Source organism: Arctopsyche grandis, chromosome 10 (assembly GCF_051622035.1).
Source record: "Arctopsyche grandis isolate Sample6627 chromosome 10, ASM5162203v2, whole genome shotgun sequence".
NCBI classification, from domain to species: Eukaryota; Metazoa; Arthropoda; class Insecta; order Trichoptera; family Hydropsychidae; genus Arctopsyche; species Arctopsyche grandis.
Genome location: NC_135364.1, coordinates 12,902,945 through 12,924,728, shown reverse-complemented (window position 1 = coordinate 12,924,728; position 21,784 = coordinate 12,902,945). Strand labels below are relative to the sequence as shown.

General features: G+C 32.9%; 2 protein-coding genes across 4 annotated transcripts in view; one reads left to right on the top strand and one right to left on the bottom strand.

Annotated features, from left to right (window-relative positions):
* Positions 1–14,403, top strand: part of LOC143917606 (myocyte-specific enhancer factor 2-like) — a 43,032-nt gene extending 28,629 nt beyond the window's left edge. For 2 of the 3 annotated variants that reach the window (XM_077439171.1, XM_077439170.1), the window contains exons 2-9: positions 8,180–8,321; positions 9,315–9,452; positions 9,549–9,614; positions 10,878–11,160; positions 11,501–11,739; positions 11,832–11,956; positions 12,141–12,376; positions 12,451–14,403. In XM_077439171.1, coding sequence (XP_077295297.1) covers positions 8,268–8,321; positions 9,315–9,452; positions 9,549–9,614; positions 10,878–11,160; positions 11,501–11,739; positions 11,832–11,956; positions 12,141–12,376; positions 12,451–12,587 — 1,278 coding nt within the window. In that variant the 5' untranslated portion in view covers positions 8,180–8,267 and the 3' untranslated portion in view covers positions 12,588–14,403. Of the gene's footprint in view, positions 1–8,179; positions 8,322–9,314; positions 9,453–9,548; positions 9,615–10,865; positions 11,161–11,500; positions 11,740–11,831; positions 11,957–12,140; positions 12,377–12,450 lie in introns of all 3 variants that reach the window. The other variant, XM_077439169.1, reaches the window with a different exon arrangement.
* Positions 14,404–18,431: 4,028 nt separating this feature from the next.
* Positions 18,432–21,642, bottom strand: Ir21a (Ionotropic receptor 21a). Its single transcript, XM_077439271.1, has 9 exons — positions 21,031–21,642; positions 20,746–20,945; positions 20,538–20,666; positions 20,300–20,461; positions 19,992–20,233; positions 19,775–19,915; positions 19,478–19,670; positions 19,195–19,396; positions 18,432–19,130 (listed from the first exon to the last, which is right to left on the bottom strand). Exons 1-9 carry the CDS (start codon positions 21,640–21,642, stop codon positions 18,432–18,434), a joined length of 2,580 nt encoding a protein of 859 aa, XP_077295397.1.
* Positions 21,643–21,784: the final 142 nt, after the last annotated feature.

Sequence of the window (21,784 nt, the reverse complement as noted above, 5' to 3'; positions counted from 1 at the left end):
TCAAAATTGTTCACCAAAAACAGAAAAGCCAATAACTTTAGTTTTTTTATGGGAATATACACATGCTTTTTTTCCATTTCACATCCTAACAAAGGCATCTCAGACAATCTATTGTATATTTATATCAACAACTACAGCCATGGACAAATGTATTAGGCCACTTGTAAAAAATGCTTTTAACCGAAAATATTCAAGTATTTTCAATAGCCACTACCTGCATCACATCTTACTTAGAATTCTTCTATTATTCAACTCTACTTTCGCATCTGTGGGTTACTTATAATTTTAAAAATATTTAATGTATATGTAATTGTCCTTTTTACGCAAATCGAGAAAAGTGGTTGTTATCATTTCTGTTTGTTTTTTTTTTTTTAATTAAGTGCATCTTCTTTATTAAAAAATGTTAAAAACACGGGAATGGAGTGAAGCGAATTTATTTAATACATTAATCAGTTTATTTTAATAAATTTTCAATGGTCAGGATATATGTATGATGTTTCAAAATAACTTAAATTGTCGCGATGTGCGGTCCAAACGAGATTAAAGATATACAATGAGAGTGGTTTTATAAAAATCGATTAAAAACGTGAAGAATAAGAAAGAACACTGTCAAGATCTCATTTTAACGACTTTGTCTTTAAAATATAACATTTTTATAAGGCTATTACCAATACAGTTAAATATCTTTTATGAAACCCTAACAATACTCATGCACTTACATACATACATACGACATTCCATTACAAATATTCTAACTGCAATTAATGTATTACTTAATATAATATAATATTTGTTTAAATTTAATAATAATAATAATCCCATTGTGAAATTCACATTTATAATATCTTACAGTATGAATGCGACATCACAGTAATACCCATGTACAAATACATACACACCTCTTAAGTTCATTACGTATTCATAAAATGTCCTATCTGTCCGATTGACGAACTAAACGCTCTTTATCCTAATGATACATCATCCGTCGCTTTCCTACATAAGGGGGTTTTCGCGTCCTAAACACGCTACGCCCCGAAAGGCTTCTTCCGCCGTTTTAACACCTCGTCGCCGGTTAAAATTCCGCTCAGAGTGCTTCGGCAAAGCACGTGCTTCGAATATCGTGTCCCATCTTTAACGATTCGTCTCGTAGCGCACTTTTTTCTCGATGCATTTGCATACACCGGTTTGCTCGCGAAATTTTCATTGCAAAAGTCGACACTCCCGTATGCACACACGTGCATACAAATTGTGTCAGTGTTGATACGCTGAAAAGCAAGCGCTAAAACTTGCGTGTATGTATTACATATGTATGTATAATACGGTATGTGCCGAAAGATTGTTGTCACGAAGCGTTTGTTCGTTCGTTATCTTATCTCGCGTTGATCCTTCGTGCAGTGCCGAACGTTCAGCAGCAATAGTGTAAAATCCAGATGAAACAATGGTAGCTTTAGATATCAACATGTGTCGTTTCATCAAACGCTTACACGGCTTATGTAAACAATTTGACTAAACTCAATAGCTAAACGTGTCAGATTTACTTTAATGTAATTCTGGTTTATGTTATTACAACAGTTATGAATTCGGATAATATCGTATTGCTTGTTATTATTACATCAGATGATTTCAAATAATTGTCTACATACACATATGTATGTACATGCCAATATATTTTGTTTACTATAAATGTTTATAAACTTTTATATTGTAGTATATGTATATAAATTTTATCCTTAATATAATTGCACTTATTTTCTTAGACATAATTGCACTTATTTTCTTCTTTTTTACGCATATAAGGGTACTAGAAAGAAATCCATTATCTTTACAGGTTTTTTTTTCAATTACCGCAGAATTATCGTAGAGACTAGTAACTCCATGATCCACAATATAGGAGAATATAAAAGGATCGGCAAACCAAACACCATGGACTTTGGTCCCGCGCGCACGCAAAGAAGAACGATAGAACACGTGATATTTCTCTATTTTCAAGGGAAAAGCCCTATCCGTGTTTTTGTCTCAAAGCATAACGTGGTTTTAAAGCGCTCTACGTATTCACCAAACATTGCTCCTTCGGACTACTATATACCTATTTAGGTCCATGAAGCGCACATTAAGATGAAAAAAAATAATAATGTAAGTGATGTGGAAAACCAACTACTTATTATCTTTTGTAAGTTCAAAACCGGCAAGCTTTTCCAAGAAAAGAATTGAAGGACTGAAAGATGGTAGAGAGTCATGTAAATTGAAAGGGATCATATTTTGGAGTAAAATGTTCAAAAAAAAATTAATCAATTTAAATTGATTAAACAAAAAAATGGATTTCTTTCCGGTACCCCTTAAATGTATGCATCTGCAAGAGTTCGAGCATTTAATACTATCCTCTTTAAAAAAAAGTCCATCTATATATTTGATATATTATATATAGATGGACTTTTTTTTTTATAGACCAGTTTTGGAAAAATTCAGAACTCTTGTGAGGATTTTTTTCGACTTTCACCCGCCCGAGCAACGCCGGGGATCACCAACAACGCCGACTAGTAATAAATACATTCACAGAAAAAAAACTGTCTTGAGATTTTTTACTAGGCGCTTGCGAAATTCACACACACACACACTTCAAATTATTCCACGGTATGAAATCGTACGTGCGAATGAACTCTAATTGGAAAGATTCGAGTCAATACGTCTCGGTGTTATAAGCAGGGTTGATCTTGACAATAGTCGTGGGGTCACGACGTATTTGCCTTTATGGGATTTGTGCGATACGAGAAGCCCTGCAGGTGGTGGCCCTGCACGTGGTTGCACCGGCCCTCCATTTACCACGCTTGACCCACTTTCGCGTTGCACCCATTGTTTGCAATCTGCATTTACAATGCACACATACACACCTGCTGTACCACTCGGTGGCGCCGCTTAAATCTCGACCGCACAATTCTCGTCTCACTTTCAATTAACGTTTCAGCGGCTTTCAGAGCCCACCCTCCGTGTGATAATTGCGACACCGTTAGTAGTGCTGAATTTTACGCGGAAAAAGCTCGAATTATTTATTCACCATGGCAATTTCGTTTTGCGTGACGCAAACTACGCTCGAAAGCTCACTAGACGTTCGAATGAGTCATTTGATCAATGAAAATTTAAATTGGTATGAAGTGTTGACTTATTTAAACTTGAAATGTTTGTCTTAATCGCTTGTATGAACTTTTGAATACGGGTCTGGTTGTGCTGTATTAAACAAACATTTATTTGTCCACTATGCAAATTCACAGTTTTCAACTAAGGCTACCAAATTTGGTATAATATTTCATTGTATCCTAACTTGAAGCGATATATGTATGTATGTACGAGTTTTGAAAGGGTTTAGAGCCTTTTGAAGCTGTTTTTATTTTTATTTTTCATCCAATCAAACAATGGCGGACATTTCTGGCTTGTACAATTATAATTGCTCAATGGATCGTTTTTATTTCCACTCTGTTGTAACTAAATTTTTGTTCTCTTGTCTAATCGTATGTATGTATGCATGTAAGCACATATGTAGCAGCTTCTTGGGATGTATATAACTATTGCAATTAATTTATCTTTCAAAGAAGTGTGGAAACATGGTAAAACGAGGAAAGACAGGAATCGGAATATGTGAGTGAGAAGTATGACAAGGGTAGTGGATATAGTGGATAGGTGAAGAGATTGAAATGGCAATGGGTGGGCCACATGGCTAGAAGAATGGACGAAAGGTGGACAATAGAAGTGCTAGAATTTTACTAGAGAGAATGCAAAAGGGTAAAAGATAGACGGCAGGGAAGATGGGTAGACAGACATTAGGAAAATGTGTGGGGTGAGATGGATGAGAGCTTTGCAAAACAGAGACGAGTGGAAGCGTGTTGGATAGGCCTTCATCCAGCAGTGGATGGTGAATGGCTCTAGATAATTATGATGATGATATAGGTACGTTCATTCGTAGAATTAGACCTTAATTCTTCATTAACATTCCTCGTTTCGTAATTAATTACGATGAAGACCGCTAAATTCAATTTGACAACACGTTTACAATTCACTAAACATGAAAGGAAACAAATTTAATTAAACAGCGTTTATGAAAATTATGTCGACTCGAAATCACGTTTGGACTTTTTGCCTCACACATTCGTACACGAAGAAATGAGCGAAAATTTTATTTGACAAAAATGAACAAATAAAAGGGAATTAAATTTGAAGAAAAAATCTCGATTCGCCCATTTTGCGCGAACATTACTCTTAATTAACCCGTTTTTTGTTTGGCACCAAGGTTGCCCGTTTAATTTGCGTCACACTTTTTCGTTCACGTTTTCCACCCGCCCTTTTTGTTAAAGCGTTTTATTTTTTTCGCCGTGGAAAATTTGAACTCGGAAAAACTTACACCTACAGCTATACAACAATGTCTTGGGGAAGGGCGAGTGAGTGGAAAGCGGTGCGGTCTATTTCAAAAGAGGGATTCCTTATTTTATCCCAAATATTTTTATATTGGGGCGACGATGCGGAGAGTTTTCGCTTCAAGTGGTTCACAATGGACCAGGGCCGTCCCGTCCCTTATCATCCGAAATTCTTTGGTAGCCTTCCGCGCCACATAATTAATGACGCATCAATCGCACCGCCCTTTAAAAAAGTTACGCGTCCCAAAGCTTTGATCACTCATTTGGCAGAGCGTTCGTTCACAATTCACAAAGAAAATTTCACCCATAGACAACCCGCCAAACACTCGACTTTTAAACAAAAAGGTAAATTGACATGAAAATGTTAAATAAACTGCGAAGACATACACGTTCGCACGATTCGTTGCTCGCTTGATCAGTGCCTATTATTTTATACATACACATATGTATTCTATTATAATTCCATATAATACCTATATACATATTTGACAAAGTATACAATATGAAAATTCATCCATTCATTCACTGCTTGATGAAAACCTTTCCAACACGCTTCCATTCGCCTCTGTTCTAAGCAATCCTCATCCACTTAACCCCACACATTTGAATCCATTCTTCTAATATTTTCACTCCTTTATTTTATTTTTATTTCATACGTACATCATATGTACCATGACAGGAATTACCCCAAGGCGACACATATGGTTAGATTATTTTTATAATCTGTGTTTTATCGATCTGTGTTTTAATAACCACAAGATCTCACCAGGAGCGTATTTGGCCGGGACTTGAACCCACGACTAATCTACTGGTATGCAATAGCTCTACCAGTGCAATACGCTGTGTCTATTTATGTGCAAAAAAGGCCAAACGTCCTATTAACGGTATATTATATTTATATATAAAACTTAAATTATCAACATTTTGCTAAGTTTATCTGTGATACAAATCTTCAGTCAATATCTTTTTTACAAACCTCTTATTTTAAATTAATTTGTGTTAATATTTTCAATTACATTTAGCTATTATTTAAAGGCACATATGTATGTTGTACATAGATGAAGCTAATTTTGTACTTATAAGCTGTAACGGTTATGTTTTAAAGCAATGAAACGAATAAATGTACATATGTATGTATTTATGTACTTATTATTTCATTAGTTTTAAAGGGCATTGCTGCCTTTGTATGTACATATGTATAAGTCGTCAACTTCACATTTAAAAAATTGAGCTGTTAAAATTGCTCAAACCAAGCTTTTACTTCTAGAAAACGCAACATTCGTAGTTGAATAATAAAATATTAAATACCGTGAAAAGGTAAATTTTAACGAGACCCAAATAAAATTAAATAACCAGTAACAATAATTCCAAAATTGAACAGCATAAAACATTGTCTTGAAGATAGCCCATTTTTATTTTTTTTCCTATGTTGAGTCATCCGAATTTCAACCATCAATTACATCATTCGACATGCCAGAAGCCAAAGCTCATAAGTTTTATTGCAAACGTCTGAGGCGAGAGTGTTTGTTTTGACGAACCCAAAAAAAAACTGCATATACGAATAGGAATCGAGGTGACCCGCGCCCCCCGTCGAGCGGGGGCGGCAGGGGGCGGTGTGTGCATTTGGCATGTAAGGTATCGTGCTTGACCCTGTTGCGGCCCCCGGGCGCACGCCACTGCACTCGCGTGTCCGCTACTCCACCCGCCAAGAACAAAAGCCGCAAACTAGACCGACCGCCCATACCCTCGAGCCGCCCTCCCTCCGCCTCTTGACCGCACGCCACTGTACAATAACAACACCCCGGACGAGTGCGCGTTCGTGATATGCAACAATTCAATTTTTGCGCGAAACTGTCGATTTATAAACTTTCTCGTTAAGGCCAAGGATCCTATCAATGATTTACATAACATATGTAATAGAATAACATGTCTAGTAGCAAATAAAAGGTACCTACTGAAGATATGAAATTCAGATGAAATGCATTTGGGTGAATGAACGCCGATTTTAATCAAATATGTCACTTTGTTTGAAGATCAATGTGTTTAGCCAGTTATGACGTATGGATGTTGAACGCTTAAATGTTACAGAAACTGCAATGCATTCAAAGAAATGTTGAACGCTTTATGATCGATGTAATGAGGAAAGATAGGAAAAGAAAGGAAATTAATATAGAATACGTGGATGAAAAGCAGTGGCGGCTCGTACATAGGAGCTGCGGCGCTGCAGCACCCTCAGAAAAATTACGAAAAAATCACATTTAAAAATTTGACATACTCATTAATAGAGACCGGCGGTCAAGTTGCCGCCATAAAAATCAATATACCTCTCCATTGCCCGAGAAAGCAGGAGAAGAAAAAAAAAGGTTGATAATAGAAATTGACAATAGTGAACCATTTTTTTTATACGTCGAGCATTTTGTCCGCCGGTCCTTACTCATTAATAATGGTTCGGAGAATTGATGTTTCGCAGGGGACCCATTATGAGTATAAAGTTAAATATCTAATTATGTTTATAAGTTGTAAATATGTACATATATACAAATGCGATTTTTTCGTAATATTTCTGGGGGTGCTGCAGCGCCGTAGCTCCTATGCACGAGCCGTTACTTGTGAGAAGTATGACAAGGTTAGTTGATATATGTATGTATGTACTGGGGTATACGGACTATTTCGCACACGACAATCGTCGCCACGAAAATCGCAAATACTGAATATCTGGCACTCGAATTCTCATTAGTGTGATAGTTTGCGTGGTTGTCTCTTGATGGGTGGAATTTTCGAGTGCCACATATTGCGTGATCGAGATTTTAGTGACGTATGCGAGTTCGCCATATGCGAAATAGTCACCGAGTCATGTAATGGAGCGAGTGAAGAGATTGAAATGGCAATGGCTGTGTCACGTAGCCAAAAGAATGGACAAAAGAAGTGCTCAAATGGTACCCGAAAGAATTTAAGACGGTGCAAGGAAGGCCACAATGGAAATGGGTTGATGAAATCAGAAAAATGAATTGGGTGAAATAGATGAGAGTTGCTCAAAATAGAGACGGAAATCGAAGCGTGTGTGGAGAGACCTTCATCCAAATGATGATGATAATGTAATATAATGAAAATCTTCAGTTTTCGATCGGAAAATTTAACTTGATATACATATCACATTATTTTTATGTATAGGTAATTGATATTGCAGCGAAGCCTCGTCGATTCGCGTCTCATATTATTTAATTAATTTTATGAATAAATTTGTTTTTATGTTATTTATTCAAGTGGAATTAATATTGAAATTCAAATGAATTTTTCTTAGAATAATACCGATATTATTGGCTAAAATTGCAAGCGTATCATATTGTATTTATTTATGTATTTATGTACACATACTAGTGTTGTGCCCGTTGATTTTTCAACGTTTTTTTTTCATGGAATATATAAATGATCATTATTCTATGCATTTGTTAGTCTTTTTCAGATGAATATATGACTTCAATTTAATCTAATTTATTGATATTCGATATGATATCATACTTATTGAACAATTTGAGTCATACTGTAGAAAAGTGTACCTATTCAAAGAATCGATCGTATGCAAGAGCTTTCTTTATTTAGTACTAGAAGGTGACGATGACGTGTGTAACTCGCTTCATTCATTAATCGTAAACTATGTATGTACATATTTATATCAATCATACATGGATTTTAAGGCAACCCCTGCATCGTTTTCGCATGGTCGTGCTTTATTATGTTTATGGCTTGTTTTAATTTGCATTTAATGATTGTTTCAGTGGGGTGTTAGCAGCAGGAGCCGCTCCACTTCCGCGCTTCGCGGTTACTCGCCCAGCTGCCTTTCAACCGCTCACCAAGATTGCTGCCATGGGTCGTAAGAAAATACAAATTTCCCGGATCACGGATGAACGGAACCGTCAGGTTGGATTTTCAATTATTTTTCCATCATTTATACTCAATACAAGGACAGACTGAGCCATTGGAAAGGCAAAATTTTTTTAAGAAACCATAAAATAGGACTGAAATCCTAGTATATTATACAATAAAACATATGAACATAAGGTAAATCAAGAACCAATTATAAACAAAATTCCAGCCATTTAAATCGACTGGTCAGGAAAATTTTCACCTTTCCTTTGTTCCTTTGATAATTTTTTGGAGGCTCATATTAAATTTATCAGTCTCTACATTTACTTAACCCTTCGAGTGCTGACGTTTTTTCTGTTGAAAGCCCGCCACGCTGTAAATTTCGCCAATATTTCCAACTAAAATTATTTAGAAATCCAATAAAAAGCCGGTGTAAAAATTGTAGATAATCCAAACAAACCCTAGATAACTACCGCCGAGTATTTCGAGTCTTGTAAAGGTGTGTTTAGACTCTAATATATCTTGTAACAATATAAAATAAACAAAATAAGTCTCTTAAAGAATATATTTTTCCAAAACACGTTCCATCTTCTTCATTGTTGTTAAAATGTAATGCTCGCAATCCAAATGCCAAGCCACAATCTAAAATACTCAGCAGTTAGGGATTTCCATCGGGAAATTCTGCTATGGTTATAAATTCAGAAATTCCGGTGTAAACCAGTCTTAATAAACGTTTAAAAATGAATGACACGGATTACACGACCCATGTTCAATGCATTTTTTTTCAATGCTACCTTGAAAGGATTAGCAGGTAGTATTCTTATTTACTTTGTACATGGTCAAAATACGACGCCTATCGGCGTTTTTCAGTTCCGTGGACTTGTTGGCAAAATACGGATCTACATACGTAGGTCAACATTCAAAGGGTTAACAGTTAAAATTTTCGATGAAATACATTTTTATTTGTATATAGAAATAAATAAATAGTTAAAAAATTTAACTCTGATTTTTTTTTTATATTTATTAAATCTCAACTGATGTTTTCAGGTGACGTTCAACAAACGCAAATTTGGTGTGATGAAGAAAGCATACGAGCTGAGTGTCCTCTGCGATTGTGAAATTGCACTTATAATATTCAGTTCCAACAACAAATTATACCAATATGCCAGTACAGATATGGATAAGGTTCTATTTTCTAATTTTTAATTCATAAATGCAATAATTGGAACACTATTTGTGTGATTATTTCATGTGCTCATTCTCGGATGTTCTTTGTTTCAGGTCTTACTCAAGTATACTGAATATAACGAACCACACGAGTCGCTGACGAACCGCAACATAATTGAGGTACACAATGTACGGCGGCATCTGTGTGCGTCGTAATGCATTGCCTATGCAATATTGAGCCCAAATAACACAGCTAATCAAATGCGTAAATTAAAATAATTTTTGCTATACAGCAAACCTCATTTGTATTTCGATTGTATTCATGTTAAAATCATAATTTTTCTTTTTGAATTCTGTCTCTTATAAAAGCAATACTGAGTTTTTATCGTACAACTTTGTTCAAAGGTCATAATGTAATGACTTCTTCATTTCCTTGATATACAACATATTTTACTCCATAAAGGTTTTATCCTTTTCGATTTTAGTTTATATTTATTCAATTCCAAAATCCAAAATATTGACTTTTTTATATAATAATAATTTTTTTCTTTATATAAATGAGGTTTTTTTGTATGTTTGTCGAGTAAAATTACTATTATGCTCTTTGACTAACTTAGATTACAGTGTTTTCTTTTTTTTTGCATTATTTTTTTTTTTTAACTAACCATAATTTGACATTGTGTTTTTGTCGATGGAGCATGATTTTATATATACTTGATAAAGAAAAAGAAAAATTTTCTATAGCATCAAAAAGAGTGATTTTTATTATTTTAACAAAGTGTTATTTGTCAACGTTGCATCTTTGCCTCTTACACAAACCACACATATGTGCGCTAAAAGTTTTGGTATTTTTTAATAGTAGCTTAAGAGTTTGGTTTTATAAAAATGCCATAATTATTGTGTGGTAAATTAAAAATAATTTTGGCATTTTATAATTCACATATACATTTCACCGTTCTGATTTTAATGATTAAATTGAATATTTTAAGTCACTATAGTGATAATCAAATAATGGCCTGGTCTTCATGAGCAAAATTCTGTAATAATAATGAATTTCTTGCATCGCCTAATATAATCCTGCTGCCTCAGTTTTATATAGGAAATTTACAACAGAACAAACATTCTGGTATGAAATTGTTTATAATAAACTGAGGTAAAACATTGTTGTATTACGTGATGGCAAATATTACGCAATTACTTGTCAAGCTTCAGTCCATATTTAAATTAATATTAATTAAAAATAATTCAATGCATAGTTATATAAATAGCTTTTGAAACTTACGATATTCAACTACAATGTACATTATATACAATTGTGCATTGACTTATTTTTCGAATATTCATCAGAATGGTTAAATGTATTATTAAGTCATATATATTATATGATATTTGGCTGTCAAGCCCCCTGAGTTCTTTTCACTGACACTCCAGGCACTCACAAAGAAGGAGCATAAGAACGGAGTGATGTCTCCCGACAGTCCGGAGCAGGAAGCCGAATACAGTTTGACACCTAGAACGGAAGCCAAATATACCAAAATTGATGAAGAATTTCAAATGATGATGCAAAGAAACCAAGTAAACGGTGGACGAGGAGCTGTCGCCGGTGGTTACTCGATGCCAGTTAGTGTTCCAGTCGGAGGCTACAACGACCCTGCTTTATTGCAAGCCAGTCCTCAAATGCACTCTTCTATTAGTCCTCGACCTTCTTCTTCAGAAACTGATTCAGGTAAATAACGCTTGGTAACATTTAAAATACATATGTAAATATTTATGTGTACATATTCTCGTCGCTTTTATTGTACTCGTATACTCTTATCATACGTCGGTTGTTCACAACAATTCTGACCTCACGTTGAATCGAATCCACTTGCAATGAGATAAATTCTCGTCTTTAATAATTATAAAAATGAGTGTATTGTAATCTTCTCGATTGAGCTATTGAACTCATCTCGTTTATAACGAAAAGATTCATTGAAAGAACAAATAAAATCGAATTAATTACATTTAATGTTATCAATCGCGATTAGAAGGTCAATGTCATAGAGAATTTCTTTTACTGTTTTCAGTTTATCCTAGTGGAGGAATGTTGGAAATGTCGAATGGATATCCGGGATCTACGTCGCCACTTGGCGGAGGTGCTACACCTTCACCGTCTCCGGGACCAGCACCGTCACCACATCCTTCGATGAGTGGACGCCATCACAAGCCTCACCATTCACCACCCGCAGCTCGCTCTCATAACAATTTACGCGTCCTTATACCACAGACAATGCCACCTCCTCCGGATGATCTATCTTACTCTGAGGTTTTAATGCATAATATTTTTTTGATTATTCAATACGTTATATATATAAGATTAATATTTTAGAGCTAATTAATTTTTATTTTATCTTTCAGACACCTTCATTAGGCTATGGTAGTCTTGCTGGTTTTGGACCTCAAGATTTTAGTATGGCATCTGATATGGGCTTAGGATTATCATGGGGATCACATCAATTACAAGCAACATTACAGCATAGCAGGTAATACTGATTTACATACATGCTTTTATCACTTTCATATACAATATTATTTGTATACAGGTTGAGCTAAGGTGACTTTTTAAGCATTAAATTCTACCATTTAATTATAAAAGTTTCTTTTGAAGTCATACATATATATGTATAATAAAACTACATATATACTAATTATTAATTTTATTTTCAGTTTACCTCAACTTTCGGTATCCGGGGGAACACCTCCGCCAAGTGTCGGAACTGGTCATTCAGAAGGAAGTCCATCACCGGCACCACCTGTCCGCATAAAGGCAGAGCCTGTATCACCGCCTCGAATCGATCCACCTCGGCATCCGCATTCCCATCCCCACTCACACCCACATCACTCGTCTCATTCGCACCATTTAACACCCCACCATGCACATTTATCACAACAAAATAATGACGGTAACTATTACTTTCGTCCATTTATACAATAAAATATTTGAGGTTACATTTTTCTAATATTTATTTAATTTCAGGATCGGTGTCGTCGTCAAGTTTAGCATCGCCGATGGGAGTCGGCGGTGAAATGAGGGGCAACGGTGGAAGTAACGGCGAATACGAACAACCCACTCACGCTAAACGACCTCGTATTTCCGAAGGTTGGGCCGCATAGCCAACAGCACCCCTCTACTACTGCTGAGGGAATAACATGCTCGATAGTCGAGCACAGGAGGACCGTCACACATATCACGCTTCTCGCAACCAAATTGGAAGGTTGTTTTAAAAGCATCGTCGTCTCCTTACCTTTCATTTTCACGAGACTTGAATTATGTGTATCAAAGAGATTTCAGTGCCAGTATGATCCAAGTGTTATAACGATTCCGTTTATATTCTCGCTGAGAGACAATGCCAGTTTGCTGAGATTTGTTGAAATCCATCAATCGAAATTTTACAAACACTTAAAAATTGATCTGAAACGCTGCATTGGATTATAGTAGATATTTATAAATCGGGCGTTTACTAACACCAGTGAAATCCTGTTTGTAAATAATTGCGTGTATTTGTATTAATTCAATAAAAAAAAGTGTAATATTAAAATAATTCCACGAAATATATTATATTTATATATTGTCATACATGTGTTGATGTTGAATTGGCATTGTAAGCAGGATGAAATGCATTGTATGGGGCTGAAATATTTGCATTTATAGAAATGAACTATTTAGAGTTAGATAATGGTTGCAATTGCGTTGTTGTGTTTTAGTAATATCCATTACGTATAAATAATTGATCACAGACACGTCGTACTGCACTGGGTAGTGTAGGCGGTAGGTTCACTTTTTCGGGTATACTTGGATAGTTACATCGAACTGGTATGAAAACAGCTTGTGCAATTCGACATACATGATTCAATGTGTGAATTATTGTTGTTCTTAAAGTGAGAGGTGGAACTTCAGCTGATATATGAGAATGTGGAACATTTTTATGTGAAATGAACAATTATGTGAATACTATACTGTGGTTTACCACTTAATGTGCCATTTTAAACTTATTATAGGAAGTTATTAAAAAAAAAAACCCAATGGGACTATAGTATGATTACTGCCATCTCTAAAAAGTGAAATTGCATCTTACTCTAGTGAGATTTACGGTAAGGGGATGGATAACACAAGCTTTAACGTTCTTATGACAAATTATATTACCGCACCAAGGCACTTAGGATACAAAAATTGATGAAATGTTGACATCTTCCTTTGTAAATTATAACCTTTTTATTTTTTCATTTATACATCGCTTGAAAACTGATATATCAATGTCTAATTTTTTTTTATTATACATATGTATTTAAATTAAAAAAACAAATAAACAATTTTTATTTCATTATGTTATTTCAAATCAAATATCGACATTTATAAAGTGAAAAGGATCATGTTAATATTTTTAATTAATATTTCATTCTGTAAAAAAGTATAGGGATTGACAGAATTTCTATTAAATTTAATAGATGTATTTATTAATCGTTAAACATATAAATTTTAATATGTGAAATCATCCTATCTGTTGTTAAATTGTGGTGGAATGAAGAAATTAAGATTCACATATATATTTTACGATTTTACATATACGATAGTAACTATAACATAAAATGAAAATTCATAAAAAGCTATCCGTGCAAAAAGTATCCGCCCTACGTTTACTTTAAGAGATAGCCAAATTAATTGCTATTATAAAATATTTAACACTTTGGGTTCGATATTATTTAGTATTAAATAATTATGTCAATTTGTACGTTAAGCATGTTTTTTTAGTTAAAATTACATACATACATACATACATACATACTAATTGAAAGAATTGGATTCCGTGGGTTGTTGTAATGTAATAAACGGTAATTAACTCTACTAAATGGTGCATTATTTGATATATGGTGCTCTAAAACTATTGAATATATGAGAAAAAGTATATACATATATTCTACATTAATTATGAAAGAAAGAAAATTTAAATATTTATATTTGCATCAAATGCAATTGTTGTAACTGTCAATATTTACGTCATACACAAACATACAATTATTTATATAGAAGCGATATGTAAAATAGTTGCGTTGTTTTCATTTTTTATTAAAAAATTGAGAATTTGTGACTCATAAATATCAGCGAGCTCAAAGTGTTAAAATAATACCTGGTTGTACTGAATATTTACAGAAATGAAACAAAGCATGTTTCATAGGGGCACATATATTTTTAAGGTTTGTGTATTATAAAGTACAATTAAATTAAACCTTTTGCTACCGAATTTACCTATAGTATCATTACAAATTGTGCCATGTCGTCATTTCTTTATTGTCATTTTTTTGTTGTTTTTTTTTATTTTTTGTTGAAAATATTACTATTAATATTTTCGGTTTAATGAATGGTTTAATTTTTATTATACACATGAAATCAAAAAATGTAATACAAATTTGTTAATATTTAAAATAGTCGAGAAACAAATGTAGTTGTTAAATGTAAGGTATATGTGCATATATAAAATACATTAAAATAATATGTATATTTTCTGAAGTAATATTCACCAAAGTTAGGGATTTATTTAGAAATCTGAAAGTCACCGTTTATTAATATAACAAAATATGCCATTTATTACTTTGTTTACGGTATCATTGTAAACTGTATCATTATTTTTTTTTACATGTATATATAATACTTGTATACATTTATTTTTTTCTGCAAATTAATAATAGGCAATGTCATTATAGATGAACAATTTTAACACATGTACACACTTGTAATATATATATATATATGCGCACAAGCATATGTAGGAATTTGTTACAATTTGTAATGCAGTAAAACCCTCATCTCCCTCAAACTCCTTGTAAGTTTACCCGAACATTTTATTTCCTTTTCATATTACCGATTCCAAGGAAAAACTATGCTTTTCATCTGCATTGATTATTGAATTTTTTTCTAAATTTATTTACATATAAATATTTAAATTGTTTCATCATGTAAATATTTCATTTTAATTGTAAATAGTCGGCGAATTCTAAGATAAAAAGATTCATCGTTAAAAGCATAGTTTCCCTATCATTTTTTTCTCGAATTACTGTATTATAATAACTTAAATGTGACTTTGGAGCTTTTGATGTTAAATGTTTCCACCACCAAGCATGTGTATGTGTATTAAATCCTTACATAGAATAGTATTCAAATTTAAAGGCAACGGCTCGAAAAAAAATCTAATTTGTAATTTCTATAATATACTAGGCATTACAAACAAAAACAATTTCCTTATTGACTCTTGAGTCTTTGCTTTTAATTTGAAATATTATGAAACCTATTTTTGTCTTACATTCCGCCTCACCACATCATCACATATTTGTTCGGCATTTTTACGATTTCAACATTGTTTGACTTAAATTGATTTTTTTTTTCATTTTTCAATCAAATAAATTATGGAACGCATTATCATTGTTCTGTAATTGAATACAATTATTTTTTCCGACTGTCAGTTTTCTTCAAATATTGAACTTTATATTTACGGACGCAACAAATTAACAATAAGGTATTTTTGAGGAATCAGGGTCTCGTTCTAATATTAAATTGTCTATTCTGCTGCCTTTTGACCATTGGTGATATAAAAATAATATACATTTTATGCGAGGCTTAAACTCGTCAGGGTTTCAATTATGGACTTTTGACAGCTGAAAATTACAATGGTGATATTGCAGCCCCCACAAGCTCCCCTTTAGAAAGGCTATGCATTTTAAGAGTGAACATAAACTACAATGTTCAATGACTTTATTATTATATATATATATATACATATATACATTTGAAGAATAGACATTTTTAATAATTAAAATTAAATAAAGTAATTTTAGTTACAGATGATTTATTACTTTCGTTTCATCATTCAGAAATTGAATATGTCTTATTACTTGCACAACTATCACGTTTTGTGAACTTATATGCATCGCTTTTATCAAAAGTATTTTGTAACATAAAATGTATTACTTTATAAGGAGTTCAAATTTTTGACATATACATTTACACTAAATATAATATAAATGCAAACAGTACCTCAAATGCTAATTGTTGATTTTTTAGATCGAGAGCGATGCATATATAGTTGACAATTACCATTATTTTTGTATGACGCTTTACCCCATTTACTTTATATAATGTATTCTGACATCATTCTGTCCTGTCATATCTTCACCACTGTAGATGCCTTACTCACAGTGCCTAACGTAATGTGTATTGTACCACGTTTATGTACCATTTGTGTACCATGTGATCTTAATCTGCCCTATAAATTGTAGTGTGTACTTTTGTTATATTATTATAATCTTTTTAAATGGAAATGAATTAAAAAAAAATTACAAAATATGAGACATTTATCTTGAACAATGTCACAGATTCGTAATGAATTTTATAATACATTTCTATTTTAAAAAACTCAATATTCTAATAATGAAAAAACTTGACACTATTTTTATGGACACAAAAGTATAATATTTTATATCCAAATATTAATTGTCATAGTATGTTAAAATTAATTTATAAATTGTGTCTGTAAAATGAATGTTTTATGTGTGAGGATATCTTATAAAATTGGATTATATTCATAATCATAGTCAATTCCATGTTCCCCCTTTACAACTGTTCATTCGATTCAATTAAATTTTTTGAAATATTGTTGTAGATTTTGTCATGTCATGACTTTTATTGATTTTTATTAAAAAAAATTATGATTGTTTTCCCTTGGACATAAAAAATTGTTTATTATGTGAAATTTTGATACGGTAAATTGATAGATGAATATAGTAATACTTGTAAAAATGCAAATATAAAAGGCAATCACAAAATAAATAATTTTTGCACTCTAGGAATATGTCAAAAACTATTTTTATGTATGTATATTTCAATAACTATTGAAATGTACAATTGCTGTCTGATTATATTTCATATTTTATTTATATTGAAGTCGAATGGCTTATTGGACACAGTTGATGGAACAATCCGAATGAGAGTATTTATAAATTTGTTGTGTGGTGTTATATTATAAAGATTTGTAAAATACCAAGAAAAATTGTAAATATTGATGCACATATTTGTGGTAAAAACTGTACCTTTAAAATGAAATAAAAAAAATTAACAAAAAAAAAATTAAAACCTTGGATAGAAAAGGATCATAAATATGATGGATTTGAAATGTAATACATTTTTTAGTATTATTTTTATACAGAACATTCATTTTTTATTTATTTTCTTGAATCTACTTTTCGCCCTCTCTAGAGGTGCCATTTGTAATTTAAATAATGTTTTATATTACTTTTTTAATACTCATCGATTCTGTCGCCAACCAAATCTTAACACGAGCAAGTGCAATATTAAAGAAGATGCTTATTTGTAAATGATTTATGTTATAAATTTATAAATATTATATATTCATAACTTAGTGATATGCTTGTAGTTTCGACTTAGAAACCTATAGTTTTTTTTTTTTAAGTAAAAGTCTTGTGTTCACTCATAATTTCTGTTAAATAAGTTAAGATTTGATGATTATTGAATTTTTGTAAAAAAGAACGGACACTGTTGTATTTGAATGCCGATAGGACATTTTACTATCTCTTCTAGTGTTGAAAGCGTCACATTCTGAATGTTGACGTGGCGCTTCTCGTGTAACGTTTTTATTTTCTTTTTGTAATTATGCAATTTATAATAATTTGTTCTAGTTTTTAGTTTAAATTTTGCGCTGAATACGATAGAATCGTTATAAATTATTTTGATGATTGTTTGAATGAAAAATTATAATAAAGCGTTGGATGTAGTTACTTTTTTTATTTATTATATAACTTTGCCAATCTAAGCTAACACTGAATAACAAAAATCAAAAATATATTTCACAATATTCAAATCACTTAACTTCCCATGCCAAGCAATTTTCACATATAATATTTAGCTATCTGCATATACATACATAATCTACACATTCATATTTTTTAGACCTACATTATATTTATTCTTTCACCAAATAAATCTGCTAATGATTCTTCAACGGAAGAAGCGTGTGTGTGATTGTCGTCTTCTTCAATATAAATTGGATTATTTTTGTTGACGAATTCGTCATCAGAATTTGAATCTCGTACGCACTGAAAAACCCTGCTAATCTCACCATCCCAGTCAATGTGACTGGAACGTCGTGAATGTGTCTTTTTCGCCATTTCAATACTTTGGTTTATGTCAACTGCAACTTCCAAAGTTGCAATGACGTTTTTATCAGAATCAATACTGACATTATCGTTTACATTCATGTTATCTTTTGATTCTTCAACATTTACGATAAACAAATCTTTGGACTGGCCATTATTTATCAATGGTAATTTATTATCACTGCTTACTACCGATCTTTTGGATGCTGAGTAAATTGTGTTTAATTCTTCATCATTATCAATGGGGCTGGGATTGGGAGCTAAATTATAATTTGAGGAATTGATGGTGGTTGCTGTAGATGAATTTGATCTTGCCGATGGTGGCTTTCTGCGAAGACGGCACATACGCCCACACCCACCGAGCCATTCAGAAAGCAAAGCTGCACCCGCTGCCACAAAACCAGCTGCTAAGAGCAAGAACATACCTTGAGTATCACCAAGAGATAATCCTCGTTCATCAACTGTGGCTGCTCGTATTGAATTACCACTACTAGCCTGAAAAGTATATTTATTTGTACAAATTTTCTTTTGTCAAAAGTCAATGTATAAAAATATTAACCTGCAAAAGCTTTCCAGTAGAACTTCTTTGCATTTTCCACTTCACATCATTTTCTAATTTCGACACTATGCCAGTTTGCATCAGTGTAAGGATTCCTGAGTTTAATTTTTCAGTATAAACAGACTCTTTAGGAAACGCCAATGAAACGCCAAATGGTGCAAAACAATTATCACTTATATGAAGTACTGCTCTTTTGGATGATCTAAACAAATTATCCAAACTATGTATACTATCTATCACACGTTCATATGTATGATAGTAAATTTCATAAATTTTAACTTACTCCATAGTAAAATTAGACTGAACCACATATTCAAGTTGATATCGTGAACCTAAAAAGACATATGGCCAGAAGAATGCTTTGGTTGTATTAGCCAGTCCTGTCTCCACGTTTGGTACGAATTCCAAATGTTTTAACAATTTATTAGTTTGTTTGTCAGAAGAATTTGTAAACCATACTTCCCATCCACCTCTATCTATTATATAATAACAAGTGAAGGAAATTGAAAATCTTGTAAAAATACAACTCACTTAGTTGAAATTCTGGATAATGTTCTTAAACAAAGATAAAATACCATACCTAATGTACCAACTCTGTAATGACCATCAAGCAACTGTTTAACGGTATCTACAGTCTCCGGATAAACAGGCAAAGTGACGAATGCAATAATTGACCCGGTGTAGCAAGCAGTTATTATTATAGTAAATATCCAATACCACCCTGAATAAATAAAATGTACAATGAATATATTTTCAATGTTTTTTTTTAAATACGTAATAAAATTCCAAAACATTACCTATAAGCAATCTCGTAGTAACTTTAGTAGTTTTGCTCCACGAATTTTTTCCAACGAACGTAAAACAATTAGTGAATGTGCCAAAAACATACCAGAACATATTCTCAACTTCTCCTGAATTATGCACTAAATGTTTCAACGTATGTTTGTCGGAGAAAGCCAATGGAAATATTCCAATGAGATATGTGAATGTCAGTGTTACCCATACTGTCCAATGGAAGGGACCCATAATTGCTCGATACCTTTAAATATTTAATTTTTTTATACACTGCTTAGTGACTTCAAAGAATTGCGTGTATTCTTTTCACCTTGGTAAAGCCGTAGATGTGAGGGATATAAAAACAGCACAATCGTGAGAATGGCTCGCTGACATGTCTACAGTACGTATTCGTTCAGGAGTGATATATAAACCTCCCATTCCAATATCTGCATGACCGGAACTAACCTCTGTCCAAACCGCATCACCTGATCTATTATACAAATAAATATTTCATACAATATAATGTGTTCATCTTCATGATATAAAAATATTTTAAAAATGCATACCCAACTGAAAGATCTTCTGGTTCTTTTATTTCAACTGAAAAATTATTTTTATGTCCAAGCAAATTTATTAATCGATATTCAATACCTTCCCAAGTTACTTTTGGATTGCCAAGATAGTCCCGGAAAACTCTAAAAAATAAAATTTTCAAAATATTAAATTAGTATTTTACAAACAAGTATGTATGTATATATATAAAACTCGAAATACTTTTTGAATACAAATGGTGGTTGGTTAGCTGCTACTACTGTGAATCTATGACCAGCATATCCATTAGTTATTTTTGGCGGAAATAGATTTACATGAGGACGTGCCAACTTGCCTTTGGACCATGATGTTAAAACTTGAGGCTTGCTAGAACCCAAGCCATCGATGAACAGAGTGTGAGTGTACAAAATATAAGGAGTCTCCTACAATTAATTTCAAATAAAATAACAAAAAAGTTTTCTTGATATGAATTTTTCACATTTTATAATTCACACGTGAGTTCCTTACCAATGTATCATCGTCTCTGAATGACTGTGCTATCACTAAGAGGTTAACAAAATTCCTAGACGCTTTACTGTATAAAAATTCGTGAACCCTCCACTGAGACGATTTTCCAACCACTATGACTTTACTGGTAGCCTGTAATCCAAGCAAGTCTCCTGATGCCATAACATCTGCCATGAGCAGTATATAGTTGACGCATTGATCAGTAATGGTCTTCAGTATCTTGCTCTTCGCAATAGTGCTATTTAGTGTGATTCTACCGTGAACATACGCCAGAGGGAAACTTTTCATCAGCTGTTGAATAACGAAGCCGTCACTATTTTCTGTCACTTTGTCATATAGTATAACTGTTGCACAATCGTTCAAATGTTTCGCAGCTAACATGTTCAAAAGATTGACTAGTGATGGCACTTGGTTGAAAGTCTCCATACTTCCGTGGAAAGCCATCGCCCATTTTTCTTCTCTAGTTTTGGGATGACCCCTGAAAGTAGGATCAACATCCCTTTTATTGATATTTTTTGCATTATTATTGTCCGCTACATTCGCTCCGTAGTATATAGTCTCTTGAGACGTTATGCGAATGAAACAGAAAATAATTGCAACAGTCGACAACATAGCTAGAGAAGTTTGGATTATAAACTGACCAACATTGTAGTACTTTGTCTTCTTTTATAGATCTATAAAGGTCACTACGTGCAGGTGCTCTAATTAAATTTTCAAAAATCAATTATTTTTCCTACCTTCACCTTTTTTATTA